General features: G+C 29.0%; 1 protein-coding gene across 1 annotated transcript; it reads right to left on the bottom strand.

Annotated features, from left to right (window-relative positions):
- Positions 1–1,871: 1,871 nt before the first annotated feature.
- Positions 1,872–4,607, bottom strand: LOC102577889 (HMG-CoA reductase). The gene is made up of 4 exons (NM_001288473.2): positions 3,500–4,607; positions 3,231–3,412; positions 2,756–3,102; positions 1,872–2,555 (listed from the first exon to the last, which is right to left on the bottom strand). The coding sequence occupies exons 1-4, from the start codon at positions 4,516–4,518 to the stop codon at positions 2,313–2,315; spliced, it is 1,791 nt and encodes a 596-aa protein (NP_001275402.2). The 5' UTR covers positions 4,519–4,607; the 3' UTR covers positions 1,872–2,312.
- Between the last annotated feature and the right edge of the window lie 11,842 nt (positions 4,608–16,449).

Genomic DNA, 16,449 nt, shown 5'->3' with positions numbered 1-16,449 from the left:
TTTAGGTTTGGTAATTTGGCAATTGGTAGATACCAAATACCAAATTTTTAAATTTTGGTTCGATAAGCGAATTTTTCTCTATTTTTTTTTTTTTTGCTTTGGTTGAGGTTTCCCAAATTTTAGGTTTTTCTCTATTTATTATTTTTTGTTTCGGTTGAGGTTTCCCAAATTTTAGGTTTGGTAATTTGGCAATTGGTAGATACCAAATACCAAATTTTAAAATTTTGGTTCGATAATTCGGTAAACGGTAAATTAAACTTTGATTTGTACGGTATTCGTTAATACCGTATTTAAGTTATAACGTATTGTATTACAATGCTAATATTATTTCTCCAATCATTTCTATTTTTTATTTAGAGGCATGATATTATAGAAGATCACTAAGTAAGAAGATATCAATAAAAACAAATTGATACAACTAAAAGACATGTATTTGGATTGTTTATGCTTATTCTTTAACTTTCAACTTGTACTAATGAGTAATGCATATGTTGATATATGACCTTTATCAAGCAAATAATTTGGTATTCGGGAAATACCGAATACCAAATGATACTAATGTCTCATACCAAACTCAAACTCAAATATCATAATACTAAAATGTTACTCCCGAATACCATACCAAATACCAAATTATCAAAAAAATTGTTCAGTTCAATAATTCGATTTTCAGTATTTTATGCTCAGATCTAGTATTGGGCAATTTGTAAAGGGTGGTGGGAGATCCAAATTCTACCCAAATAATTGGTGGGAATTTGGCCCTTCTCCACCTTCTGCTATGACATTTGACCAATCTCTCTTTTAGCAACAATTACAATACAAAATGGAAAGCCACCCTACTTGTGACTTGTGATAAAGTCATTGTTGTCTGTTTAGTAAAAGTACCTAATGTTTGGCTATATGCATCTCATATTTTAAATCACTTCACATTCCCTAATTTAGATTTTCAACATTGCTTATATTTACATTTGAAAAGAAAATCAACAAGCCACATCTTCACCATTTTAATAATTTATTGAGTCAATTAAAGTGTAGTCAAAAGGACATGATGAGTGAGGTTTGAGGAAAAACAACTTAAATTTTAGAGCTCAATAATATATGTCAATCAATCAGTAACATCAAATTCATATTCTTGCAAAAAGTTTGGTGAAATGAATTATGGCAGACTTTATTATTGTAGAAGAATAAACCATTAGTTTTTGCTAGATGATATATGAAGAACATAGCTATCACGATTTTAATCTTATGACTTCAATCTTCGAAAAGATACAAGGAATTGTATTGCTTCGTCTAAATGACGAAAAATGCAGTAGTCTTAGGCCCCCCTAATTTGGGGGGACTCGATTTTTTAAAGCAATAATAGGTTATAGATACTTTCTTTAAAAAATATGAGTGTTATTTGTAGAAAACATTAAATTTTCATATAAGAGGAAAGAATTATTAGAAATTTGATAAATCTATAAAAAAAAAATCAAGACAGTTTAAATTTGACTTTAGGCCACTGATATGATTGAGCCGCCTTGCTAAATGTTATTACGTTGTTGAATAGGCTAGAAATTGTTATTTTGCTGACAGATTACCAGCTAACACACAATTTACAAATGATTTGGTACTTCATATTAATTACATGTTCCGTGTATTTAATTTGCAAACAACTTTAGTTTCTACTTGGAAAATGTAGATGAAGGAAAAATATAAACAATTTTTGTTTATCATTCCAATTAGTTGGCTAATAAGTGTGTTAATCTTGATCTACAACCATTGATTAAAATGGTTTAAGTTAATTAAATAGTCATCCCGAGACCTATATCCCGAAGGTGTTTAAGCACACGTTTATGGAAGAACAAATAATTCATTTGAATAAAAGAAGTTATTTTCATATACAACAACACACTTAGTGATCAGATCCAGACAACCCCTGTAGAAATGACAAATTAACAAACAAAGGAACAGTACAATAGAAACGAAAAGGGTATGGCGTTTTGACACATTTGAATGATACGAAGGTGTTGGCAGCTAATACATGTCATCAAGAATCAATCACTGAGACAACAAACAAAGCCCAGCTAACTTCTCCCTCCCCACGGACAATGGTGAAAAAAAGAAGTGGAAGGTATTTGTCTCCGCGACTTCACTTTGTTTTCTGCTTCAACACTAGTCCAAACTTTTCCTTCTCTCTATCCCTCTTCTCTTTATTTTTCTTTTCTTTTTTGCTTTGTAAATTTATTTTATTTATTCCTAATATCGATCATTCATAAATGGAAGCTACTTGTGGGATCATCTTCAAATACAAGCGAGGAGAATGGATTGTATTAGGAGGATGCCTTGGTGACATCTTTGGTAGATCTATTGTATTTCATGTGGCTATTAACTAGTTGCCCAGCCGAGATAGCCGACATGAGGGATAGCTCCCCAGCAAGAACAGAACCAGCTACTACTGTGGCCAAGAGCCTTGCATTTGACCCTGGTGCCTCTCTGTTGGCACCTTTCACTCCTAACAAGTTTAAGCAAGCTGACTGAGATGCAAGCTGAGTTCCACCTCCAACCGTACCAACCTGTATCCAAGTAAATATAACAAGAAGATTCCACAAATACTTTAATAAACTGAATTGAGGACAGGACACATCTACGAGATGAAAGACATTGTTTCGTTGTGAAACTGATCTCGAAAGTGTTTAGTCTAATTCTGATGATTTAAAAAGAAGGAACGACAAGAGAATCAGAAATTTGCATCAAGAAAATGTTAATTACATACCTCAATGGAAGGCATTGTAACAGAAATATGGAGGTCCTTGCCATCATTTACAGCCTCCATCATAGTGATGCAGTGCGAGCTCTCTATGTTCTGAGCTGGATCCTGACCAGTGGCTATAAACACAGCTGAGACGATATTGCTGGCATGGGCATTGAAACCACCAAGAGCACCAGCCATGGCAGAGCCAGTAAGATTTTTAAGCATGTTCAGCTCCACAAGAGAAGCAACTTCAGTTTTCAGAACTTTCTTCACCACCTCTTCTGTGATAATTGCCTCACAAACTACAGACTTTCCTCTCCCCTCGATCCAATTAACTGCTGATGGCTTCTTGTCCGAGCAAAAGTTCCCTGTCACAGTTATTGATAACTTTAATTAGACAAACATCTCTATTTTAGGGGGAACAAAAATTAAAGCAGAACCAGATCACCATGCATAGCAGAGAAGTTAAGGAAAAACTAAAGGGTAGGTGGAATACCAGATATGCCGATGACATCCATGTCAGGATATTCATTCTGAAGGTAATCAAGAACATTTTGTACACCTTTGGACACCATGTTCATTCCCATTGCATCACCGGTGCTACATACAAATCTCATGTACAGATTCTTTCCCGCAATTGCACACTGAATTCTTTGTAATCTGGCAAATCTGCTTGACCTGCAACATCCCATTCAAATACAACAATTAATTAACTACTATAAAAACACAATATTCGAATAGATTAGCAGCTTAGCATGCACTTACTGGTTGAATACATTAGCAAGTGTCTCAAATTTGATGGGATCTTCAACAAAGAACTTCAACTCCGCTGCCCTTTTGGCTGTGCCGAACCTGACACATGGTGCTCTGGTCATCCCATCACGGAGCAAAATGCAGGTAGCACCACCAGAAGCATAGATAGCCTTGCAACCCCTATTGGTGCTAGCCACTAAACATCCTTCTGTGGTTGCCATGGGCACTGAAAACTCCTTTCCATTGAGCAACAATGGCCCTGCTATTCCCACCGGTATCTGCACGTACCCGATTGGCATCTCACAACACTGCCCAAGAATAGATTCATAGTTAAATCCTTCCAATGGTAGCCCTTCTAGAGACTTCCCTGTAATCCTCTGCATCACCTCCTTCCTTATCGACGCAGCGCGCTTACAATCACCGAGCTTGGATTCCAATGAGTATGATGGAATTTTCCCCTGCACCACGGATTTAATTATCTCTTCGTCTTCTTCAGACGAAGCTGGTGTGATCAACGGGGCAGGTTTCTCTGCTACAGACATAGCAGGTTGAGGTGGTGCCATTGGGGCAATTTGTCGAGCAGGAATAGCACAGCCAAGAGTAGTCGCAGGTCCACAACGACTATCTTCCTTTAATAGAAATTCCTCATCATTTTCATCCCATGAATCATTATTTCCCCTTGACACAAACGTCTGAACAAACCCAATCCCAAAGAAACCGAGAAGATAAATGACAGAAGCGATTAACGAAACAATAGCACCCAATTCAGAAAGCGTAACCACGTGTAAAGGTGTAGAATTCCTGATTTTCTCACGCCACCTTGATAGAAGAAAATACATAACAGAGAAAAACATGGTGAAAAACAAGCCATTAGTGAGATACAAAGGAAGTGGGAGAGCATCGGAAGCATCAATGAGAAGGGTATTGTTGTCCTCTTGTTGTTGATTTTTGTGGGGTTTGAGAGGTTTTTCATCGGCGGCAAAGACCTTAGATGGATAAACAGGCTTTTCAGATCTCCGGCGAACGTCCATTTTTCACCGGTAAGTCTGCCGCCGGTGGGGAAGTGAAGGAGGAAAAAGTGTGTGTTGGGGGGATATATGATTGACAAGTACTATTTGTTAAGAGCGATGGGATGTGAGGAAAAGAGAAGATGTAGGAAATGTATTTATAGAGGAACCCGGTTGCCGCGCTGGACTTTTCTACCCCTTTTTTTCATTTTATATTTTGAATGGAGTATTATCTTCTACAATATACTTAATTTGGTTAAGTTAATTTTATATAGTCAAGTTGACTGGTGAAGTGTAAATGTTGGGCAGCATAGGAATACGATTATGTGAACCCGCTCTTATGAAATAACTCCCAAATCATACCTAAAAGGTAATTTGCATTAAGTTAATTCGATATAATGAATACAACCCAAAAGGCCAATTCCTTATTTTCATTGGTAAGGGTAGGGGTGGGTGTTCGATAGTCCGTTCGAATTTATCAAATTTTGAGTTCGATAATTGATAGTTAAAAGTAGGTATCAAACACTAAAATTTTAAATATCAATTTCGTAATTTGATAATTTATAAATTAAATTTCGATTTGAGATGGTATTCAGTAATACCGTATTGAAGTTATAGCCGATTGTATTACAAAGATAATACTATTTATCCAATTATTTTTAATTTTTTATGAAAAAACGATATAATAGAAGATTAATATTTAAATATTGGTGGAGTAGTGAGGGTACATGTGGTGGAATAGGTATATATCCACATAAGAAATGGTTAAATTTTGCATGGTTTGATATTTGAGGTTTGGACATTAAAATAGTTAGCAACATTCCTTGTAGTCAACTGAAAACAACGGTGGAAAAAGACAAGGGAGGAATCTTAGCAATTTCTTACACAAAATTGATTAGTTATTTAATTACTACTACTCCTTTGCTCTTTGCTATGTCATCAAACAAGCTAAAATCCAATGTACCTGTCTTTTTTCCTTTTTTTATGTATATTTCCATATCCTTAATTTTTAAATTTGTGAAAGTTGGGGGTTTAAGACCATATTCTGTTGAACAAACTAGACTTTTGATTTTATCACGTTGAAATATATTGTTAGGCGATTGTCAAATTATACTGTAAAGTTTTGTAAGAAATTATTAAAGGGATAATAGTAAAAATAATAATGATATATTTAATGTAATTTCACGAGTGGAGTTTTTAGAAGAATAGAATGTACGCAAATCTTATTTTTATCTCGAGAGGTAGATAGGTTGTTTTTGGTAGAACATTGGCTAAAAAAAGAATTAATAGGAGTAAAGAAGTCATATGTCAAAAATACTATCAAAATATGTTAAAAAAAGAAACATAATTATAACAAAATAGCACGATAATCAAAATATAAGAAACAACAAATAATAACATACATTAAAAGATAAAAAAAAAATCATTGATGAATATATAATACTACAACTATGAATAAGGAAAGATAAGTGAGACAACTAAATAATAATAATAGGAAACATTTTGAATGTAATGTAGTTTCCTCTCATTGTTTTTAGGACGGTATTGAATATAAATAAATAAATAAATAAATATGTGACTCAACAATATATTTAACTTTTGAACAAAACAAGTAAAATTTTTATATATGTAAAAGAAAATACATAAAAAAAATGTATAAAATGAAGCCAACAAATAAAAGGGATCAAAAGTGGGAACAAAGGGAATCTAATTACTAAGGGACGTCAGTGCATTAATTCGGACTTTCCTTAATTAGGAACTTTTCTAATTACATTATGGTGTTCTTCTTTCTTGTCTTTTCTTTTTATAATTATATTGTGAAATGGAAGAATATTAGAGCAATTTACTAGAAGTTGAATAAATTGCAGGCGATAAACTTTGATTCAGCCTTTATTTAGATATTATTATCTAACTTTTGACCCAATTAATTCATATATAATAAGATATCCAATAATTAGTTGAAGCCCTCCCGTCTGCCTTCCCCTTACAATTTTATTATCATCATTTTTAAATCTATAAATAATTTAATATTTATTCAGAATTAAAATAGTCGGGGATACACCTTGTAATTCTAATTCATGATATTAGTAATGTAAAGAATTTTAATATATTATTAACATGATTAAGGATATAATTGCTCTTTAAAAAAATCCACATCCTTTTATTATATTTGTGGGATATTTTTATAAATATTTTAAACTAATAAAAATATTATTAATATCAGCATTATTACTAATATATCATATTCAACATTATTCTTATACGTTCTATTAAACAATCCATCGCATTTGTTAATTTTAATTATGACCGAATTGCTACACTACCGTATGTGAACATTCTTGAATCAGGTAGTAGGGATTTGTCAGCCTAATTCAGAGATTGATTCAAAATTTGAATGCATAATATATAAACGAGATCCTTAATATAGCGTCAGTTGTTAATTATGACCTTTAATTTTAGTTGTGCATAAGTAGGCCCTTAAACTTGTATAAATTAGAGCAAATAAACATATTCGTCCTACATGACACCCTACATGATAATTTTGTGTCCTACATGGCGTTTTACGTGTATTATGCCACGTAAGACAATTGTGTCTACTTGTTCAATTTTATACAAGTTTAAGTGCTTACTAGTGCACATTCAAAGTTGAAGGGCATAGTTGTTCACTGAAGCCAAGTTAAGGGTCATGTTTATGTATGATGCCAAATTTGAAATTTATAAATTTATATAATGATTTTAAGTTAATATTTCCCCGTTAATTTTTAATTATCATGGTTTCTTTTTTTAGAGTCAAATTTTAAGAACTTTGACTAACATTTTATGATGTATTTTTTCATCATATTGATATGCAAAAAACTGCACTTCATAGTACTTTTCATATACTTTTCAAATATCTAAATTTTTTGTTTAAAATATCAAATTAATTTAATCTAATTTAACTTTAAAAATTAGTAAAATTGACTTTCAAAAAGCACACCATAACAATTAAAAGTGGACTGGGAGAGTATAAAATAATAATAATAATAGTAATCAAATTCATAATTAAATTTTTCATTAAGTATTTAATAAATTTCTTAATATATAAATTGACTTTCAAAAAATTCATCAAGATGTATATAATAATAATAATAAAATTTTTATAAGTATTTAATAAATTCCTTGATATATAAGGTCTGAACAAAAATTAATTGAAGTAGTTCGGGTGAAGCCACGTATCCTCCCAGTACCCATGCATTAATAATTCGGCCGTTCAAAGTAGGTTTTGCCGACTGAGTGATTAATAAAGCTAGAAATTCTCTATCCCTAGTACTGAGAACCTATTTGTAGGATCACATATTTTAATTTGCTCATTTAATAAGTAGTACGTCCATAGATTTATTCGACAGGTATTCAATTAATTGAGTCAGTAAATTTGATAATAGATAAAGGAAAAGATTAAAATAGATATGTTTTATATTTTATTTGAAGTTCAATATTCACATTAAAGTCAAGAAGCAAATTCATATGTATAGATAGAGATGCACGTGCATTCATTAATTTCGATATATATATATCTTGAGAAACGAACGAAAATTATATAAAATTAACAGTGTCCCCTGAAAAACAAAGAAGAGCACTTGATACTACTAGTACACGCCGACACACTCGCCATGCGACCAGAGTTCGATCCCAACTAGAATGGCTTAAACTCATCTTATAACAAATTAGTGAAGTTCAAGTATTATTCTATATATTTGTATTTAATATTTTCACTATTGTTCAAGTCATTAGTGACCAATCGAACACAAAATTAATTACTCATTAATTGTTATTGAAAGTTTCGCTAATGCCTAATAACTAAGATAATATTGATGCACCCGATAGTCTTCAAATCATGAGTTCGCCTCTGATTGTTGTCCAATTATTATGAACTTGCGTTGCGTAGGACTCCATTCGAGGAGAAACAATCCTTACCAAAGAATTTTTCATATCCAAAACTTGAAATCAAAATCTCTAATTAAAAAAGAAGCAACTCATTTGTTACATGACATGCATTGATAATAAAATAGATATGTTACTCAAAACCAATTATATTTAGAAAAAATCCTTTTGGCCAGAAAATTTGGCTAGAATGGTAAAATAACATATTTTACACTATGTTATTTTACCTTTTTGAACATTTTTACCATTTTAAATTTAATACCTTTAAATTAAAAAATAGAAAAAAGATAGTTTATTTTAAAATAAAAAGAATTTTATAGACTTTTTAAATTTCTGACCAATTTTTCTCGTCATTTAACATTACCTTTATATTTAATATCTGTTTTTCAAAGAATTGGGATGACTTTGAATTAATTGAGCCGTCTATGATAATGGCCGTTAAACAAAAAACATGTAAAGATACTTTTAGATATATACTAGATCGCAATACGTGAGACTTGAATTATAGACTATAGTCTATATATAGTTTCTATTAAGATATAATATATATATATATATATATATATGGAGACTGTTTCTTTTTGTTCCAAAAATATACACCGTACGCGTACATATCTAGCTATGTCATGTACACAACGTGCACCCTTTAATGAAATGGAAAATATGGTCGTTTGTTACTGTATATAAGAATAATGTTAAAGAGAGTGTATTAGTTATTATTCATTATTTGGTTTGGTGTGATAAATATAGCATGTATTGCATAAATTTTTTTTAAAAATATTTTATTTACAAAGATACCCATCACAAATATGGTGAAAAATATGTAAAAAAAGGTTTTGAGGGACAATTGAATCTTTAACCATGCTAATGCATGTATTAAATCTCCTTGCATTACTAATATCATGAATTTCAATGAATTAGTAATGCACTCCTCAATACACATAAATTAAAAAGTGTATCAAACAAAATACTATACTAATACACAAAGTTAATCCGCGCACTATTTCTTCTAATACTCTCTACAACAAACGATTGAAAATTTAATAAGATTATATCATAACACTTAATTAATCTCAATCTTAATTAATATTAATGAGCTATGTTTTTCATCTTAACATGGTCATTGATATTTTTTTTACCTCCACACCTGTCCCAGACACATTTTGTGTTGATTTCGTAAACAACTATCTAAAAATACAAATCATAATTCTCTATAATTCCAAACACTACAAAAAGACAAAAAAAAAAACTGTTTAGTCCAAAGGTGACTATAAGAATTCTTTGTTTGGGAGAGTTGCATTTACGTGGTACAATTTGGACCTGATGGAATAAATTAGAGGAGTAATTATGTATAATTTCAAATTAGTACAACACATGATGAAACAATTATGAGTCAATTTCACGTGCATGGCCATTTTTCTTTTTTGGCTACCTCTATCTTATATAATATATATTTAGTTTTTAATTACGAGGCTGGCCCCTTTGATGACTCACTGTTTATTAATCATCAACAAATGATAAAATAAAGACAGCCAAGATTTGAAAATTATGCAACAAGTCCTTTCTTCTTTTTTGTCTCTAAAAAATATGTAGCACGGAAATGGAAAATGAATGAGGAGATTATAAGGTATATGAAAAATAAAATTCTTATTAATAAGGTGAAAGTTTAGATTTTCATGCGCGCAATAAGATTGAGTTAAAGATAGAGATGTTGGGTAATGTCAACATCCTGCCTATGGCAAAGCCCACGAGGGGCTGGATGGCCTGGGTAGGAATCATGATCAAATATATCGCTTTCTTGGTGGACTTAATTAAGAAATAAGATTGTGCAGTGCATTTACTATGAGCTATAGTTTTTGGCATGATGATAAGTGTTGATCTAACAAGTGGTATCAGAGTCAAGGTTGTGAGTTCGATTCCCAAGAACAACATTCTACATGAGACAAATATTGAGAGGGGAATTGTTAGGTAACGCCAACATCCTTAATAGTTTAGTCTAAAAGTGCATTTGTTATTAATAGTTTAATTAAAAACGTCTCTATTGATGTTTGAACATTATTTATCCAAACTATTAACATCATGGATATTTTTTTACCTAATAAAAATATTATATTTATAGAATGTTTTTCTTGTTTCTTTTCTTTTAAAAATCATTTTTAATAACTAATAGAAAGTGGGAAGTAATTTTCATTTCTTAATCTCATTTATGATCAACCTTTTCTTCAATAATCTTACCAAGAACATGTAATCTTGCATTGAAAATTCGTATAGAGCAATCAGTAAATTTCAGCGAAATAGAAGACCCCTTGTACTTTTTTAAAGATATTACAGTATGTGATTTCAAGCAATAAAAATATTTTTTATTTTATAAAAATCTAAACGAAAATTAATGATGAGTAACTATGATCTTATATATATGAACTATATTAAAAATTAAAAATGTATATTAACTATTCTATTTTAATTGATAAGAAATGATATTAAAAACAAGAAAATTACTTTCCTTTTTTTTTTAATCAGTTAAAGAGATTTCATAATTAGAAAAGAAACAAAAAAAAAGGTCTTTAAAAATAAAAGATTTTTTTTCTTTTTAGTTCAGTAAATGTATGAATTTATGAAGAAAAAAGGGATAAATATATGAGTGTTTCTATTATATATCCCCTGTAATTTTTTCAATTGATTACCTCTAGACTTAAATCCTGACAATCAAACTAAAAATAAAAATATTGCATATATCCTAAACAGAATTTTCAGGTCAGACAATTAGTAGATTAGTTGAAGAAATGAATTTTTTTTAAAATAAAGCTTTTTTGATAAAGAATTACTTATTACACATAAAATTTGAATCTTTTAAAGAGTTAATTTTTAAAATTATTATTTGGTTATACATTTTAATATTCCAAACTGTAGTTCATTTCTTTGTGTTACTGGTATTTTAGGGTTATGAATTTCCACTGAATTTACTATTATTGATTATAGTATATCATAATTTGCAATTCAATTTACTGTCACTGATTAATTTTTGTTTTATAGATATTGTTATTCTAAGGATACGAGTTTTCAACTGGATTATTTGTTATTAATTACAAAAAAATGGGTTTCAAAGAAGAAGAAAAATCAACAAAACATAAGAGAAAAAGAAAGAAAAGAACAAATACGTGACATATATCACACATCTATTCTCGTTAAAAGTGAATAAATAAATAAATTACAAGCGTGTGTGATTCACGTTAGATTATGGATTGACAGAGGGATAATAGTTTCACTTTCAACCAACCAGAATGAGTGTATAATAAATCGCCACATTAATTTAAACGTGAAATCAATTTTTCAAGACACATTTAGCATATATTTGATTTTTCTTCCCAAATTGTATTCTACATTTTATCCTTAAATAAGAAAACGAGATCACAGTGAAAAAAAAAGATTACATCAAAGAAGAACTCAGAATAATTAATTATATTAATAAGAGAAAACAAAAATAATCATGTCGCTGTTATCTTTTTGCTCTCACACATCATAAAGAGTGTGAAGTCATTTTTGTTGGGTTCTGAAGGGTGATTAGGGCGTCATGCGGAAGCTTGCAATTTGCAAATCATATAGTTGATAAATCAGATAACAAAAAACTTATACTAAAAATCAAAATATTATTATATCAAAACTAATATAAAGAAAAAACATTGAAACTTTAGAGAGAATAAATCTCCCCATAAATAAGACTCTTAAACGACTACATTGTGGATGTTATTGTTGTTGTGTTAGAAGAAACAAACCTATATTTATAGAGTCCTAAAACCTTTCCTACTAGAAAAGGAGTCCTAAAAGGAGAGAATAAACCAAATATAAAATAATATTATATTTTCCTTTCAAGAAAGTAAAAACATTTATGGTAATGTTTTGTTTTTTCTTTAAGGAAAAATAAATCTTAAATTATGGTAAGAAAATCAGGACAAAACCCTAACAATTTTCCACTTAGCACTCAAAGGGGAGTTTTAAATAGAAAAATTATACTATGAACGCTTCATAATTTAAATGAAAATTAGTAAAACAGGTATAGTTTCATAGGGTTTTGATATATTTTGTGGGTTTTACGCAGGTATATTATTTGCTAATGCATTTGCAATTTTGCTAATCATATATAAATAATGTATCTACGTTGTGTAACAGTTATAATAGGTCATCTTTAATATGGGGTGGGGTATAAGCACAATATTGCAATCCCAAAATAACTAATTTCGAGATAATTTATTTTGTGATTTTATTCTAACCAAATACTCTCTCTGTCCCTAATTACTTGTCCACTTTTGAATTGACACACCTATTAAGAAAACAATTAATGACATAGTGAGTTTACCATTTTACCCCTATTAATTATGAAGTGAAAAGTTCTATATTTTTCAAAGTAATTAATCATTTAATTGAGGGTATAATAGGTAAAAAAAATTATCTTTTCTTGATTTGTCAAAATGGACAAGTAATTAGGAACAATTATAAAAGGAAAAGTGGACAAGTAATTAGGGACAGAGGGAGTATGAGATAAACTCATCATGAAATTAATCTCAAAATTAATTATTCTTTATCCTTTTTAGTGGGGAATGAATAAATAAATTCTAAATATAAGGGAAAATGAAATTACAATATTTCAGGTAGTAAATTTGAACTTCTACTATCCTCAGAATATAGAAGTTAAAATTCTAGCTAAATTTTAGTGAATCTTGAACGCAGATACCAATGTACATTTGAAATGTCAATTTGAAGCTACACTTTTTATATGTTCTATTTTTAGTAATTTAAATAAGTGGCTCAATCAACAAGTACACTGTTTTGCTTTTTATTAGTCGATTGTTGAATTAGTAAATAAAAAAAATAATTCTCCATAGTTTCAAATTTGTACCAACATTTTTTTATATATAATAAAACACGTGCTTGTGCATGCTCATATAATCTTGCTTAGCTAGCTTAATTTATAATCGTATTTATGAGGCAGCCTTCAATTACTTCTGTTACCCCCATCATCAAGATAATATATAATATATAGCATAAAGAAAGAGCCAAAATTGGAAAATATAGTTCGTCCGTTCAATAATAGTCGTTCACAATACTATTTTGGAATGTCCAATAATATTTGTGGCCATTTTATGAAATTAATGAATAATTTTACACTTAGTTCCTAATTTATTCTTTATTATTAATTATAGTTATTTCTCTATTATATTTTCAAGACATTGTATTTATTATATTCAAAAAATGATATTATAAAATTAGTCTTTTATTTATAATTTCTTAAAGAATGTAAAAATCAACAGCGAACGAATATTGTTGGACAGTCGACGGAGGGAAGTATAACAATAGTAGTCCAAGATGGAGTGACGAAAAAATAGAGCCTACCACTGCAATATTAATATTGAAAGGATCTAAATTGTAGATACTCTATCATTTTATTTAAATGTATTTTAATAGGTTGTTTGCTTTTTACATGTCATTTATTTATTTCATTTGATATGATAAACACAAATAATAATACTTAAATAATCTGATTTTATAAAATTTGAATATAGTTTTTTTTCATGTTTTATAAGTAAGCATTACGTTACATTATATTATAATAGATGGTAATAAATGCTAATAATATTGAATAGTAAAGAAAAATAGTATATGCAAATCTTATTCCTACCTCATGAATGTAAAAATGTTATTTTTGAAAGACTTTTCATTCAAGTTACACGTATCAAAACAATTATAAAAAAAAAAAAGATACAAAAGACATAGTATTTAGAAAAAAAATAAAATAATGCGCAATGATATTTTTAAATATGTAATTAAAAAATATATTTTATATATTTAGGATAGAAAATACGTAGAAAACCCTTAACTATACTCTTTTATCAAAAAGACACAAGAATTTTATTGGAATTATAATACCCCCAATCAGTAAAGTTGAAATATTGAAACCTTATAATTTCCGATCAATCTAATTTTAAGAAAGAAAGTATTGTCACAAACAATGGAGTCCAAGAATGAACTTCAATTGATAATTTTATCACAGTCTGGATATATTTATGTCTTATTTCTTATATGAAGGCATTATTATTTGGAAACTTAAACAAGTTTTTTTTACTATAATCGTTTTCTAAAATATTATGAATCATTAACTATGTTGACTTGTAGACTAGATATCTCTTTAAAAAATTCGAAGAATCTATACTACCAAAATTGATAATAGAAAATACTATATAAGTCAGAACTCAACATTAATAACTAATTATTCACAATATTTGAGAAAGTGGAGAATTATTTCTACCAATAAAATTTTACAATATAAATGCAACAAATATAGAACTAACATGCTAAAAAACATAAAAAAATTATAGATATAGAGAAAAGTAAAAAGAGGAATATGGAGAAATGAAGGAAACAATAATAACACAGCATATATTTGTTACCCTCAAACTTTTTTATGAGAATTTTAGCAAATACAAAACAAAGAAAAATAATATCCCCCAGAAAATGCTTCTTCTATAACATGTTGGAGAAATATTAAAGATCTCATTAGAATAAACTTAAATCAAGATACGTAGTACTAGTATTTTTCACAAGACAATTAATTCCACATGCATCCTCTCAACCAACAACATTTTTTGTCTATCTATTTTCTTTAATAATAATCATAACTTAGATAAGCTACATTTATTTTTCTCTTCCCCCATGCCGTTTTGCCTAAAAAATAATAGTACAACTACTCTCTAAAAGAGTTCAATATTACTTTGCTAATATAGAGATCAAATACTTTCGCAGTTCGTTTTTAGTTGTCACGGTTTCCTTTCTTAGAGTCAGACGATAAGTACTTTGACTAACATTTTATGTTGTATTTTTTTCATCATAGTAATATGCAAACAATTGCAATCTATAGTACTTTTCGTATAGTTTTTTAACATCAAAATTTTTAGTTTAAATAATCTAATTTAACTTTGAAAATTAGTCAAATTGTCTTTCGAAAAATGCAACATGACAACTAAAAAGGAACGAAGGGAGTATTATTTACTTTATTAGAAATTTATAAGGTTGGAGTTAACTATGTTTGACCTTATTTTTTGTAAAAAATATTTGAAAATTTGAATATTCTTTTTCTAAATATGATTTATATTCTCAATTTTTAAAAACTAGCAAAATCGTCTAACTTGACTAATTTATCTGAAATGTACAACCAAATTTGTTCTAAAATATAATATCTCATAATAAATAGTTACATAATCTTATAAATTAGATCATATATACAAGTTACTACATACTATTACAAATTATTTTCTTTATTTGATATTTTTGAAATTAAAGTTAAAAATGGAGTTGTATTTCATTCAAATTATTACAAATTACATTTCATTGTTTGAATATACTTTTCTTAAAAAGATAAGCATGATCTACATCTGAAATATAATCAAAATTGGTTATTTTAATAATAATAATTAAAAAAAAGGATAAATTTGACCCAAAGAAAAAATATTGGGAAATTGAAGACAAATATTTGAATGTTTTTCAATTTCAAATTGTATTAATAATTTCCATGGTCAAACGTTGAATTTCAAATAAAGTGTAAGAAAACCTTGAGAAAAAAAAAAGGGGTCCTAAATTCCAGATTTGTCTTGGTCGTCCGAGCAACTCACATTAATTATACAGTTAATCAAATCATATAGTTAAAGTTAAAATATAGAGTTGAGTCATATACAGTAAATGTGAAAGAGTAAGAAAAGAGAAATTACATAAATGTGATTTAAAATGTTATAACATGCATGATATTCACCAATTATCTAGGTTATCAATTAATGTTATCGTGTACTGTAATGAAGGGGGTTATCGTTGAAATTTCAAACAATTCCTTGGAGAAAAATGCAAATGAAACGTGAATAGACCTAGGGGTGTGCATTATTTGGATTAAATCGAAAAATCAAATCGAATTCTAATTTGGATTTTTGGTTTGATTTTGAATTTATAATTTACTTTGTTTAGTTTGGTTTCGGATTTAGAAAAATTAAAACT

The sequence above is a fragment of the Solanum tuberosum genome, unplaced genomic scaffold (assembly GCF_000226075.1).
Source record: "Solanum tuberosum cultivar DM 1-3 516 R44 unplaced genomic scaffold, SolTub_3.0 scf00122, whole genome shotgun sequence".
Taxonomy (NCBI): domain Eukaryota; kingdom Viridiplantae; phylum Streptophyta; class Magnoliopsida; order Solanales; family Solanaceae; genus Solanum; species Solanum tuberosum.
Note: the sequence above shows the minus strand (reverse complement) of the source record. Positions and strands in the feature narration are given on the sequence as shown.

What these genes read in the sequence shown, in the direction of transcription:
- LOC102577889 (NM_001288473.2), bottom strand. Translation starts at nt 4,518, where the DNA reads ATGGACGTTCGCCGGAGATCTGAAAAGCCTGTTTATCCATCTAAGGTC. An exon ending in CTTGCTAATGTATTCAACCA is followed by an intron (nt 3,413 to 3,499) that starts GTAAGTGCATGC and finishes GGGATGTTGCAG; the next exon opens with GTCAAGCAGATTTGCCAGAT. An exon ending in GGATGTCATCGGCATATCTG is followed by an intron (nt 3,103 to 3,230) that starts GTATTCCACCTA and finishes TAACTGTGACAG; the next exon opens with GGAACTTTTGCTCGGACAAG.